This window comes from Patella vulgata, chromosome 4 (assembly GCF_932274485.2).
Source record: "Patella vulgata chromosome 4, xgPatVulg1.2, whole genome shotgun sequence".
Lineage (NCBI taxonomy): Eukaryota > Metazoa > Mollusca > Gastropoda > Patellidae > Patella > Patella vulgata.
In genome coordinates, this window is record NC_065882.2 from 55,203,690 (window position 1) to 55,218,345 (window position 14,656).

The window sequence follows — 14,656 nt, forward strand, 5'->3', positions numbered from 1 at the left end:
ACGGGACCTCGTTTTTCGTCCCATCCGAACGATTAGACAATTGTCCTTGTCAGGAACTCCTGATACGCTGACAAGGGGAAAGAAAAACGATCATAACCGGGTGATACGAAACTCTATTATATGACGGGAGTGGGGATATTTAAAGTAAACATATCTGTCTTAATACGAATTCCAGATATCATGTTACGTATCATTGGAAAGCACGTTCATTTCTCTTTTTAAATATTTAAATAAATTTCTGGCAAATTTACATTTACATACTTTGAAAAAATGAAATGAAAAGGGGTTTAACGTCCTACTGTTCTGCATCGACCGGGCTAATGAAGACGGGTATACACCCCTACGGTGTGCTATGAGGGAAATCTATCTCGGCAGCGGCACTATGGTCTATTCTTATATGGAATTCCAACTGCCTATGGATCTTTTACGTGCACACTAACGTATACACGGTGAATCGGTTTTTCGCCCCATCCGAACGACTAGTCTGGATTTTTTTCCGTATGCAAATGAGCTTCGTCGTAGCTCCCATATATAAGGTATATGTTCTAATATGCAAAGTTCTATTATGCATTTGTCTATAATGCAAAATGCAGAATGGGGAAGTGTAATGTGCAAAATAACTACATGTATTATACTGTATTTTGTATTATTGAAAAGTGTATTATATATTTTAACAATGTGACATTGGTAACGTGAAGCAATGGAAATTGCATATATATAGTATAACTAAAATACGCATTTTGAACTGCTGATATATGCAGTTTGTACAGTGAATATTGAAATAATATTGGCAACGTTATCCTTCCATACTTATATAGTTTATTACAGTAATGTAGTATATGTATTACAAACCCCAACTTCATCCCATTTAATCAAAGACTTCTACGGTCATTAGTTTTCCTCTGTTTCCCAAAGGCTTCAGTGTATCCATTGGTAACAGCTTCCCAGCCGAAGTTACTATCAGCATGTATGGTATAAATGGTACAGTGTGTTCTGATGGCTGGGGTGATGAAGAAGCTAACGTTTTATGTAAACGGAGCGGCTATATCTCTGGTATAGCTCCTGGACCGAGCACGTCATATTACTCCAGTACCGTTCCTCGTCTTTTGTCCGGCTTTAATTGTACAGGAAGAGAAAATAGCCTAGAGAGTTGTCCCCATTCTACAGTTATACCTTCATCATGTTCATCAGAAAGATATGTAGTAAGGATTGTATGCTTCAATACGGACAATGGTTAGTGGGAACAATCAAAAACACTTTAGTATATACAATATCTTCTTAAGGCGCAATATAACTGCATATTAAAAAGGATGTGTTACTACACTAACACGGCATATTGAAATTATACGATTTAAAATAACCAAGAAATGATTTATAATAAATGTTATTACCAATAATAAAATAACCAAGATCTTAAATAACCAAGAAGTAATTTATAATATTATAAAAAATTAAGTGGTCAATACACGAATACAGAGGAGATAATGACAAATCTATGTCCGTTAAACATTTTGTGATTATATTTTGCAGCTATCCAAATGAAACTGACTGGGGGAATTTCTAACAGCCAGGGTATCGTTAATATTAAAATCAATGGTCAATGGGGCACTATCTGTGATAGCTATTTTAGTACGAATGATGCCCAAGTAGTGTGTAGACAATTGGGCTACTTGGATGGAACGTCCAAATCCACATCATTGTATGGTAATGGAACTGGTCTTGTACACTTAAGTAATCCCAGTTGTACTGGATCAGAGGGTAAAATATGGTACTGTCCGAATGCAGGATTCAATGTTACAACATCATTTTGTTTAAACCACAACCGTGATGCCAGAGTTTCATGCACAGGATACGGTATGCTTAATGGTGTCACTCATATTTTGGTTTATATTCCGTACTTCTCTTTCCTTTTTATACGCCCACATTTTCATGTAACGTATATTGTCGTCGCTCCGTCCACAATTGTTTGTGGACACTCTACAGGTCACAATTTTTATCCGATTTAAACGAAACTTGAAATATAGGTTTATCTCCCTAAGATCTCGGTTCCTTTCGATATTGGCATGTATCGGACCGTAACTTCATGGCTTATGGCTCCTGATCCTGTACGAAAAATTGCGTTTTTAGCTTGTGGACCCTATAGAGGTCACAATTTTTATCTGATTTTTTTTAAAGTTGAAATTATGTAAGTTAATAACCCAAAGATCTTGGTTCCATTCAATATTCGCGCATATCGGACTGTAACTTCCTGAATTATGGCCCCTGATTGTACGAAAAATCACATTTTTTTAGCTTGTGGACCCTATGGATGTCACAATTTTATTCCGATTTAAAAAAAAAACGTTTGAATATATCACCGTTACACCTTAATGACGGTTGAGTTCGAATTTCGTGAAAATCAGACCAAAACTGCCGGACAAAATGGCCGCCCCTCGAACACAAACAGTGTAAAAATATGGTATATCAAGATTGTCGACTCTCTACAGCTCATAATTTTGATCAGATTTTGATGAAACTTGAAATACATGTTTATAACCCAAAGATCTTGGTTCCTGAATTATGGCCCTTGACTGTACGAAAAATCGCATTTTTAGCATGTGGTCCCTCTAGAGGTCACAATTTTTATCCAATTTAAAAAAACGTTCGAATTTTGTGAAAATCGGACCAAAACTGCCGGACAAAATGGCCGTTCCTCGTACGCTAATAGTGTAAAAAAATATGGTATATCAAGGTTGTGGACTCTCTAAAGGTCACAATTTTCATCCGATTTTGAAGAAACTTGAAATGTATGTTTATAACCCAAAGATGTTGGATCCTTTCGATATTCGCGCATATCGCATCGTAACTTCCTGAGTTATGGCCCCTGATTGTACGAAAAATCACGTTTTTAGCTTGTGGTCCCTCAAGAGGTCACAATTATTATCTGATTTAAAAGAACGTTTGAATATGTCAGCGTTACACCGTATTGTTGGTTGAGTTCGAATTTCATGAAAATCAGACCAAAACTGCCAGACAAAATGGCCGCCCGTCTACGCAAATAGTGTTTATAACCCAAAGATCGTGGTTGCTGTCGATATTTGCGCATATCGGATCATAACTTCCTGAATTATGGCCCCCTGATTGTACAAAAAATCGCATTTTGTTTAGCTTGTTCTCTATCCATCTCTTGAAAAATGTGGGTGTATCCTGCCTGGCAGCCGCTGGTATATTTATGTATGTATACATAAATTAAGAATTTGCAGTTATTGTCCTTTGCCTGGTATGATTGTTAATCACGACCTACTATCTTACTCCTACTTACTCTAGGAGGTTTAATTATTGATTGTCGCAACTTTGATTATTGATTGTCGCAACAATTGAGTTGCTTATCCAAAACACTTCTATAGGAAAACTAGCTTCCTGGTCCAATGTACGATAATCTTCAAGAATGCCTCTACTGATAGCTATGATAGAATTGTCAACAATAGGTTCAAAAACGCAAAATTTTGTAGGGCTTTTTTCGTTACTTAATGATCCACAATGCGACAGCCTTTGTGACCGGCCGTATGTATCTCATATGGGCTTATATTTCGTTGCTCGCACCCTATCTTTTCTTTTAGGGGGGGGGGGGGCGAATGGTTAGTCAACTGGCGTGGTTTCGATTCCCCGGTTGTACGAGATAAGGAGTAGGGTCGTCTGTCCAACCTCGTGGGTTTTCTCCGGGTTCTCCCGTTTCCTCCCACTGCTAATTATTGAAATAAAATTGAACCACATGTTGGTCCTGAAATACCTAGTTTGTGTTGAGTGGATGTTAAACCCCATTCTATCTCTCTTTTCTTTTAGTGCGACTTCAACCCAATGCAAGGTTTGGTGCTGTTCAGTTGTACGACCAATCAACCAGAGGATATGGTATGATTTGTGCCGAGAACTTTACTAATGTTGATGCCACAGTAACCTGTAATGAACTTGGTTATGAATATGGAATTAGTATCTGTTGTTCGGCTTTTGGTACACGTTATGCTTACTACAATATCCTCAGATCCAAGATATCATGCACTGGCCGTGAACCTTCGTTAATGAACTGTAGTTATGAAAGTAGTTTAACTTATTGTCCTACTAGAAAGTATGCATCTGTGGCGTGTTCTAGTACTTTACCAGGTGAAGGTAAGATATTATCATTTATGCCTCTAATTTAAAGGATAACGTTGTCTTCCAACAATTTCACATAATAACTTAAATATATGGTTGTCGCACAAGGTTAAACCGCAAGTTCCGAAAAGGACGCAAACACAGGACACCAGTTAGTGTTCTTGATTAAAATAGAGAGCTACAAGTCACACATAGTCGACTTCCAGTTGAACAATAATGCATGTGAAGACCAGAATTTGTAGGCAGAACAAACAGTCAATACATCAGCTAAGCTGTTTGGTGAGTTGGGGGCCGAATGGTCGAAAGTGCGAACTTTAGATCATAGGGCCTATCAATGAGTCAAGAGGTGTGGTTTTGGTCCACAGTTGTGCTGGTCTTCCGGTTTCCACCCACTGCTAAAGACCCATATGTAGTGGCGACTTGTTGAAATACAAAGGTACCATATTTTAGTCCTGAAATGACTTATATGGTGTTTTAAAATGGTTGAAGTACAGCGTTGCGCAGACGTCATAAGTTTATTTCAAAAGTATGTCTTTAAAGGGACGTTAAACCCCATTAAAATCATATCTTTATTATAAACTGTTAGATGTTAAGATTCCGGTGAAATATAAAATACACAATATAAAACGAAAAACAAAATATTTTAATCAGATCGTTTACGGTAATGGAGAATTTAATGAAGCATCAAGGTGCATGATACTCCAGTTCCAAGTCCCACTTTGTATTAAAATCAGTCATTGATTTGTCAGATTGTACATGTATATGAAACCACATGAGTCTGACCTTCTATCCGTATATATATATATGCATACACCATGTCCAACCATTCTGAGCATCTGAGACACGCTACCTGCGGAGTATCTCAGACACAGTCAGTAGCCATGATATCCATATCACGTGATCGACACATCACAGGTCATGACATTGGCGTCAATGGGTCATGAGGTCAACATTGTAAACAATAGGTTTATCTTCAGCATTGTGTCCGTTGCACCCATAAAGACTATATAATTCGTACAGTCCCAACATGTTCTCTCTTCTTCCAATGATTTTTTCACAAAAATAACATCTACAACTCATAGAATTGACGTTGTCTTCAATGACAGCGTCTGCGAGGGTTGTTCATAGAGGCCGCCATATTGCACTATTTTGTGCGTCGGTCGGGTCTATTTCAGATATACACAATCAATTCTGTTGATGTTTTTAGCGTTGGGATTGACTAATAGTTAACGTGTTTCAGTTCTAAAACAAATATTTTAAAAACTTTAACGCAAATTTAGAAAATAGCCAAATTCTGGCTGGGATTACTGAGCGAAATGGCAATTCACTGTATACGTGCGAAAAAAAAGCTAGCCACCAATTAATTTTCGTACGTTAGTTACGTACGCATGTCCAACCAGACAATATACAACGTCAGCGCATGACGACCGTGACAAAATGGAAACGGACGAAAGTAATGTAAATATTGGAAACAAGTGGCTATGATATCGTTTTGTGGGAGTATTTATGCAAATGAAAACGACTAGATTGAAGAAAAAACATATCTGAGTGAATCGACAAAGGTTGATTGCCTGACATTACGAATTGTTGAAAAAAAACGAGCCGAAGCGAGAGCAGGTAAAATCGAGTCTTCAACAGGCATTGCATTCCTGTTCTTTTTTATTATATATTGTCTGGTTGGACATGGTGTATGCATATATATATACGGATAGAAGGTCAGACTCCTGTGATGAAACCAACACCAGATACTAATTTTATTCATTAAATAAATTTCAATTTTTACGAGATCGAATTATAAAAGGAATTATACTGTAATTCGTTAGCAGATCGAAATGTAAACGAGACGGTAGTATTATAATATATTAACTTTTAGAGTTAACTGGTATACAGGAATCAAACCTGGATTAGTTCGAGAAAGTGTAGAATTTTGTCCTTTCTATTTCGCCAGGATATGAGTTACAGATTGGTTCAACAACCCAAGTTTCTAAAGGGCGAGTCCAAGTCACGTATATGGGCATAAAAGGTTACATTTGTCCTGATGGATTTGACGATAGTGAAGCTACCGTTATCTGTAAAATGAAAGGATTTAACAATGGTTTTGCTTATGTGTATAGAAATTACTATGGATATTCAGTCAATAATATGAGATGGCTGTCTAACATACAGTGTACTGGTACCGAATCCTCGCTAAACAGATGTGGTGGAATGGTTTGGGGTGATATCAAAAATTGCTCTTCGGTTGGTGATGCCGCTGTTTATTGTTATCAAAACACAGGTATTATTATTCAATGAATGAAATATCGTACGCTAGATTGACCCAGTGGGTATTCATTTCAGGGCAGCATCCTAATTAAAGAGTACAATTCAGTTTGTTTTTAAATTTAAATAATCGCAGATTATGTCTTGACATACTTAAAATACCGACCTTTCTCATATACTTGATTCTTGGGGGCATCCAATCAAGGGGGTGGTCCCACGGACACGACACCTCTGCACGCCACAATTATATTCTACATATAATGTAAAATTATTGTTAAATTACTGATCATTTTATTTTTGAAATAATTACACTGCACTATCATTCCGCTTGACAGGACGATTTACCCAATGCCACTCAATAAAAACCCAGTTCTACCAAATACTATCACATACTACACTACCTCATTATTGTGAAAAGCTGACATGGTGCTTCAAATATATAAAACAAATAGTCTTGATTCCGGGAAAATTATGGCAGCTATGATCTCAATGACTGGTCATTCCATACTCACACAAATTAACTGATTTCTGTAAAATAATGGGCCAACACTACCAAAAAAAGATATAAAAGTGCAATTAATTGAATAACAATACGTTGTCCTAGCCTTCAGGTATTCGGTTATGTATCTTTCTAAGACAGAATAGAAGTCTTCAATAAATATAATCTATTATTTATTGTATCCTACAGGGCTCCAAGTTCGTTTGAACGGAACAAGAAGAGGTTCAGGACGAGTGGAGGTAGCCATTGAAGGTGTTTGGGGTAAACTGTGTTATTACTCGTCTTCCTCCAGCTCTAGAAACAAGATTGCTGATGTTGTCTGTCGAGAAAAGGGTTTCGAAGGAGGAATATTTACCCTAAGAACACGCAACCAAGGCACTGGTCCTGTTTATATAACTAATTTATACTGTAAGGGAACAGAGAATTCTCTTAAAGAATGTGCTATAACCTGGGGCACGGCGTTTAGGTGTTACCATGTTAATGTCAGGTGCCACGGACCAGGTTAGTAGAATTAATTTCAATTAAAACAAGAACCCAATAGCAGATCATACATTTTTCTTTTTTGATGGATTTGCACGACGTTATGTTGAGTGGTTGGACGGAGAGACTTTTCATATTCCTTACTGAAATAGTGATGCCTGATATTAATTATTAATAATATTAATTATAGCGCCCAAGAGCAAAATTACATTGTTAGATACAATGGTGTTGAGGGTGTCCACAACCGCATGATGTCGCTAAGCGGATCGAACATTCAGACAGGGCTACGTTGGTCCAACGTGATTTTGGAGATGCTCCTCTAAAGCGAAAGAGAGTCTACAGGGAAATTGAAAAACAGAATTGTGCGTTTTAATAACCTGCAGCTAGCCCAGGACAAGAAGACATCACTCAAGTTCTTTGATACAGTAGCAACCATGTCCAATTCTACTGATGGGTAAAATAAACCCGTTGAACCTTTGTGCTATGTCACCATATTATATGTGCTATAATATAGTTTATGTTATTGTACACCCAACCATGTGGCTGTCTAAGTATGGGTAGAATACGGGATAATTATCACGATCAAAAATATAGAAAGTATATTTATAGAAGTAAATCAATACAAGCTAAGCATAATACAAGAATTGTAGTTCAATTAAGTCCTTCCAAAGCACAACTCTATATGTATTATTAAATCTAATGTAATGTGAAAACTGCACTAGACCCAACACACAAAATTGATGATTCAAGAAATAGTTGTAAGAAATGCATATCTACCGATTTTGCTTTATAATATTATTCTCAAACGGGAAATGCGCGACCTTTTCTATTTTGGTCGTGTTTTCTGATCTCGCTGCAGTCAATTCCTTTCATGAACATATATATAGTTGGCTGTTTGCTGTTGCCGTAATACTTCTGAACGAGCTGATATTTTAAATTTATTGTAGATCGTTTATTTCATCTGCACTGTCAGTTCATTCCCGTTGTCACCATTTACATCACTGTTAATTATAGTTTGATGCCTATATACAACTACCAGTTCCATAGAGAAGAATGTTCTAGGAACCGTTTGGGTGATGATATAGCACATCCCTTACATCTCATGCTCGACTCCTTGGACATACCACAGGCTCTAACATAACAGGAAATAACACAAAACATACAGTATCTTGACTATATTGTATATTTCCCATTTAACAAAAATGGAATATATTTTCTTCCAATAGTTCGTGTTTTGGGAGCTGGGAGTAGACTTGACTATGGCAGGGTCGAAATGAAGCAAGACAATTTGTGGATTCCTGTTTGTGATGATCAGTTTACTGATGAAGCAGCCCGTGTCGCATGCAAGGAATTGGATTACGCAGACGGTAAGATGCAGTGTTGTAACGCAATTGGTCAGTTGTCTTATTCCAGTACCAAACCAAATATCACCATCACCAATTGTACTGGAACTGAGTCAAGTCTTACGGAATGTCAGTATACGACAGGGGTCTGTGCTTCGGGACATTACGTCACTGTATATTGTTCAGCAACACCAATTAAGGTCGGAAGTAAGTGTTTCAGATCATTTATTTCCTCTAATAGTTGCGTTGTATTCATTGTTGTAATATAGAATGGACATCTAAAGCAAAATTCAAACATGGGACTTAAGGATCTGCTATTATATCTTAAGCGGATGTCACTGTCACACTCTCCGTAAAGTGACACCAGATGGACACACGATAGAGTAAATGTTCAAAGTCGGCTCTGGTCGTGTGACTATCTGGTGTTTATTTCAAGAAATTGTGACGCATCTTCCTGGGTTAGTCATGGGCAACTCTACAGAGCCACCGCGTGGCCTTTGTGTGCCATGCGGGTATAAACTACTATACAAAATTCACATCTTCGTATTACCTTCGTGTGTGGTTCGGATGCCATCGTGTGACGTTCTGTAAGCATCGCACTTGCTTCGGGTGTTGATTGCTTTTGACCATGTTCGGGGCCATCTTCGCGCGAAATTCAAATTCCATATTCGTATGGCCACCTCGCCATCAGTTTTGGGACAGCATTATAGAAAACTGACTTGGCTCCAATGAAATAAAACTATAAGGACACCGATATTCGTAACCACGGCGTTTACGAATAAAGATTACCTCGTAACTATAGTGTTTACTACCATAAACCTTCGAATAATCTCTTTCACAAAAATTGGTTTGTTTGTTTCGCTAGGTATAGTAGTGAAGATTGACTATCCAATATCAAAAGGTGTTGTAAATGCGTCGAAGTATGGTTTCTATGGACCAGTATGTAATTTTGGGTGGACAGACGCAGAAGCTAATGTTACATGTAAGCAAACAGGTAAACTTGGTGGTGTTGCCGTGTATACAACAACACGTTCCAGTCAACCAATGGTACTAGGAGGATATAACTGTTCTGGTAATGAAGCTAGTTTAGATAATTGTAGTTCCAAAGGTTTTGGTGAAGATAAAGGGTGTTCTTCTGCTAGTTCTTATAGAAGACCAGCTGCCGGTGTTCTGTGTTATAATAATGGAGGTAAGTTAAGTTGGGTCACATTCAAAATGTGTACTGCGTATTTGTTTTGATGTGCTGTGAAAAGAATGTTTTCGAAATATTGTTCACATTTGTAACAGTTTCTGTTGAATTTTTTTAAAAATTAGACTGAGAACATTGGAACTACAGGGTTAAACAGAAATAATATACCTTAGCTACTTTGGTAAGCAACAGTGCATTGTCAGCAAGCAACAACAATTCTGAATTTTGATCAAGTTCAATGCTTATGAATAGCCATGTTCCTGAAGCAACGACAGTGAGTTTTACACCATCTGGGTGTTGCTAGATTGCTGTACAATTCCCGAACTTATAACTACGTTATCTCCATTTACTGCACACATGTGAACAGTAGCATCCATTCAGTGGTTGTGACACATACACGCTTAAATAAAACAGAGTAACCTCCACGGAAACCTTGACATTGAACGAACCTTGAACTTTGCAAGTCGATTATCACAGGTATACACTTTAGCTGACAGAATCTGATAGGCTCTCAAAGTCGGTGAATACCCAATCGAAATTAGTGCCGAAATATCCAGGGTATTACGTGAATGCCTTGATAAGATGTGCCTAGTTAAACTGAAATCAAACCTTCTATTGAAGATGGTGAATAGCTGAATAAACACAGAAAGTCTCGGAATTTATAGACTGGCAGACAATATGCTCCCACAAACAATTATGTGCATATAAGAGTCCCAATTAGTATGTATTTTGTGAATCCTATATTATCATAGTTATTCTTTCCCCAGGTATTGGTATTCAGTTGGTTAATGGTACGTCAAGAGCAGGTCGAGTAAGGATATTATATGAGACGACCTGGGGGCGTGTCTGTCAGACATATTTGAGTTCGTCAACTGCTAATGTGGCCTGTCGTCAGTTAGGATTCAATGGTGGCTCTATAGATCGCTCCTATTCCACTAGAATTCCGGTAATTATCGATCAGAACAAATGTATTTGACTGAAATTTTCAACATTGTCTTTTTTATCATCTATTTTTGAATTATTATAGCAAGAATGGCCAAATCTTTATAAAACTCTTAACCAAAGTATCTTTAATTTATTATTTTTAATGATATACAAAGTTGCTGTTTTAAAATTTAAAAGGATAGCTAGAATAACGTCGTTGACCTCATTTTTTTTCCTCAAAAATTATATACCCCTGTAATTAAAACCTTTCTGTGTTTGCATTTTTTGGAAAACAATATTCATCGGCTTACTCCACACTTAAAAATGTTCACACACTCATTATTTAACATTGGATAAACAAAATCAAAATATAAAAGAAGCCCAGCAAAAGAGCTCAACGAAACTTTTTTCTTAAGTTTATAGACGAAAGGGCCTTAAACTAGCTCGGCTGAAATAAACATGAACATAACGTTTAGTCAAAACGATCATAGATTAGTCATAACGACCAAAAACAAATCAAAAGTTTTGATTAATAATTTTTTATTTAATAAGATCCCAGTGATATATATATATTTACATAATTTTGATAACATTTTTGGGCGTTGTCACAATGCCTCAAATGATGTTCAATACTTAAGTTAATATTATACCGAAATAAGTATGTGGGTCTCAAATATAATGTTACTAAAAGTGGATAACATAAGCTCAGCTCCATGAAGCTCTCTTTCTGATCTACGATTAAATGTGTCCGAGATACAATGTTACTCTTCGGACTGGATAAAGAAAGTTAGTTAGGATATATTATCCAACAATATTGTAAGCATCAGATATTATCATTAAATTTTGACATTTTCATTGCTTGAGGAGGAATTATTTTTTAACTTCAGCGATTTTGTATTGTTAGGAATGAATTTGAGAAATCAGACAGTCCTATTAATTTTCATACATTGTCTTGATACTTTGAGTAAATGTTACCAACAGTAACTTTGTATAGTTGTTGCCAACTGTAGCTGTGTATAGTGGTTACCAAGATATATTACCTCTTAAGTGACCTAGAGGTTTGACTGCACAATAAAATTTCTTTTCAAACGCCTACTAAAATGACGTTACTACCTATAAATTTAGTTTGCGAGGCCTACTAAGAATCGAAATGGTCAACCCGTTCTAATATTTGCATCAGATGATTGTGGCATGCTGGGCTCTTTATGGTTATAAAGATTTATATGAAATGAAATGGTGTTTAACGTCCTATTCGTCTGCTCCGACTGGGCTAATGAAGACGGGCATACGCCATACAGTGTGCTACGAGGGTAATTTGGTCCGGACAGCGGCACTAAGGATTACTCTTATATCGGATTCCAATTGCCAATGGCTCTTTTACGTGCACGCCAATGTATACACATTTTTTGTACCATCCAGACGATTAGACACTGTCCTTGCCAGGCCCTCTATCTTGCACCACTGACAAGGGGAAGCCGCGCCGGAAATTTACGATGAACTTTCTCGGCCAATGCAGGGATAGAACACGCGACCTCCATGCTAGCGAGCCAGCGTCTTACCAGTGGCGGCGCCAGCCGTCAGTGATTGGAGGGGCAAGGCTGGGGCAAAGTCCAAGGTTAAGAGGGCAAAGGCACGAGCTTCAACTAGGGTTAGGGGGCCTCCCCCAGAAAATTTTGAAAAACAGGTTGCCGGAAATGCAGCCTGGCAGTATTTCAGACACTGATCGATGAGGTAAAGTGTCAAACGAACGGACTTGCGAATCACGACGAAGCCCACTCACGAGCGTCAAAGTAGGGAGTCCTCCCCCAGAACATTTTGAAAAATAGACTGCCGGAAATGCTGTCTTACAGTATTCTGTCAGGCACCGGTCGTCGAGATAAATAGATCTGCCCAGATACCGTTCGTCGCCTGATCACTAGTTTATCCGACTAGAGAACAAAATGTCAAACGAACGGACTTGCGAACCTCAAGAGAGAGAGAGAGAGAGAGAAATGGGGTTTAGCGTCCACTCGACACAAACTAGGTCATTTCGGAACTAACATATGGTTTAATTTTATTTCAATAATTCGCTTGTGCGTAGGGGTCTTTAGCAGTGGGAGGAAACGGGATGACCCGGAGAAAACCCACGAGGTTGGACAGGCGACCCTACTCCTTGTCACGTACAACCGGGGATTCGAAACCACGCCAGTTGACTCAATGACAGGCTTTATAATACAGCACGCACATGCTAACCATTCGGCCATCCAACCCCCTGCGAACCTTTGTGAGCGCCAAAGTAGCGAGTCCATTGGGGACCTCGCCAAGAAAATTTTGAAAAATAGACTGTCGGAAATGCTCTACAACATGCAAGTTTATGACTGAGTGGGGATGTAGAAGGTATTGATTACCGAAACGTATCACAAATACTTTTTTTTATTTTCTAAAATTATTGGGGGGGGGGGGCAAACAGAGGGCAGACCAGATTAATGGGGGGCCCCCTTGCCCCCCCCCCCTGGCGCCGCCACTGCGTCTTACCCACTTAACCACCGTGGCTCCAAAGATTAATATCATTGGAAAGTTCTACAAATGATTTAAAATTAAAATCAATGCGGTGCGAATTACTGGTCTGTGTCCTGTTATAATGAGAGAGTCTATCCACAATTGTTTTTTTTAAAGAAATCTTTAGAATATATATGTATATTTTACCACTATTGATCATAATGCTGTGGGTTTTTATAATGCCAATTCGAGCAGGTGGCATGAAACATCGAGATCTCGTATAATTAAAGGGAAATATTACAGCGTTTTACTTGCTTAAAATTCTATTTTAAATCAGCATGTTAACTTATTTTTAAAATTTTATTTCTTGGAAGTCATTGTTTTGCATGGAGCACAGTCATATATTTATGCATTTTAACATTTGAAGGAGTCGCGATGGGTTAAGGACGGAGGACCTGGCAAGGACAGTGTCTAATTGTCTGGATGGGGCGATAAATCGATGTCCCGTGTAGACATTGATGTGCACATAAAATAAACTTGACAGTTGGAATTCTAAATAGGAGAAGGCCTTGGCAGCGCTGTCCGCACAAAATTTACTTTATGGCACAGTCGGTGCAGAAAAGTAGAAAACCCCATTTCATTTCATTTAAAAGGTGCTTTTGGCAGTGCGTTTGTTGACGTAATTGTAGAATAACAACGCATTTAATTGCTAGATTTAGCATCATATTGTCAAACAAAGTATCTGACAGTCATCTGATCTATACGATGTGGTATTAATAGGTTGTTTTTATGATTGTTGGTTATTTATTATATATGATAATTTTTTTTACAGTATGGTCAGCTTGGTAAAGTATGGATGAATGGAGTAGGATGTTCAGGAACAGAATCCTCACTATTCCAGTGTAACAGCTACAGTTGGAACCCCAGTACATATAGTTATAGCTATAGTTATTCCAGATGTTATGATCTTGGTGTAAACTGCTACAATGACGGTAAGCTGTCAGTATTTATCATCATCATATAAATTGCTCATTACTTCTGATAGTATACCCCCACCCCCAATACAGTGGCGGATGCAGGATATTTGGTTAAGGGGCGGGCAAGGGCGGGGTGTGTTACAGCTTGGGGATCCTCCCCCCATACCCCTCGCAGTGTTTCATTTGATTAGAGCTAATCTCACTTAACACTGCTGTAATGGAAGCCAACTTATGTTCCAAATTATGACTGGTCAATAGTCCGATTAACATCCAATAAAGTCTGGAGGCTCAGCGCGGGGGGGGGGGGGATCCATCAAATGGGCACAAAACCAGACCCAACTTTTCTAGAGTAAAATTTTGGGTAGAATACGATGCCGAG

At 38.1% G+C, this 14,656-nt stretch overlaps 1 protein-coding gene across 1 annotated transcript in view; it reads left to right on the forward strand.

The window, feature by feature from the left end:
- The window catches only part of LOC126819003 (deleted in malignant brain tumors 1 protein), a 57,881-nt gene that overhangs the window by 17,670 nt on the left and 25,555 nt on the right, over window positions 1-14,656 (forward strand). Inside the window, exons 13-21 of the mRNA XM_056100416.1 lie at window positions 916-1,233; window positions 1,531-1,854; window positions 3,823-4,143; window positions 6,077-6,403; window positions 7,076-7,387; window positions 8,593-8,916; window positions 9,575-9,898; window positions 10,666-10,844; window positions 14,133-14,292. Coding sequence (XP_055956391.1) covers window positions 916-1,233; window positions 1,531-1,854; window positions 3,823-4,143; window positions 6,077-6,403; window positions 7,076-7,387; window positions 8,593-8,916; window positions 9,575-9,898; window positions 10,666-10,844; window positions 14,133-14,292 — 2,589 coding nt within the window. The remainder of the gene's footprint in view (window positions 1-915; window positions 1,234-1,530; window positions 1,855-3,822; window positions 4,144-6,076; window positions 6,404-7,075; window positions 7,388-8,592; window positions 8,917-9,574; window positions 9,899-10,665; window positions 10,845-14,132; window positions 14,293-14,656) is intronic.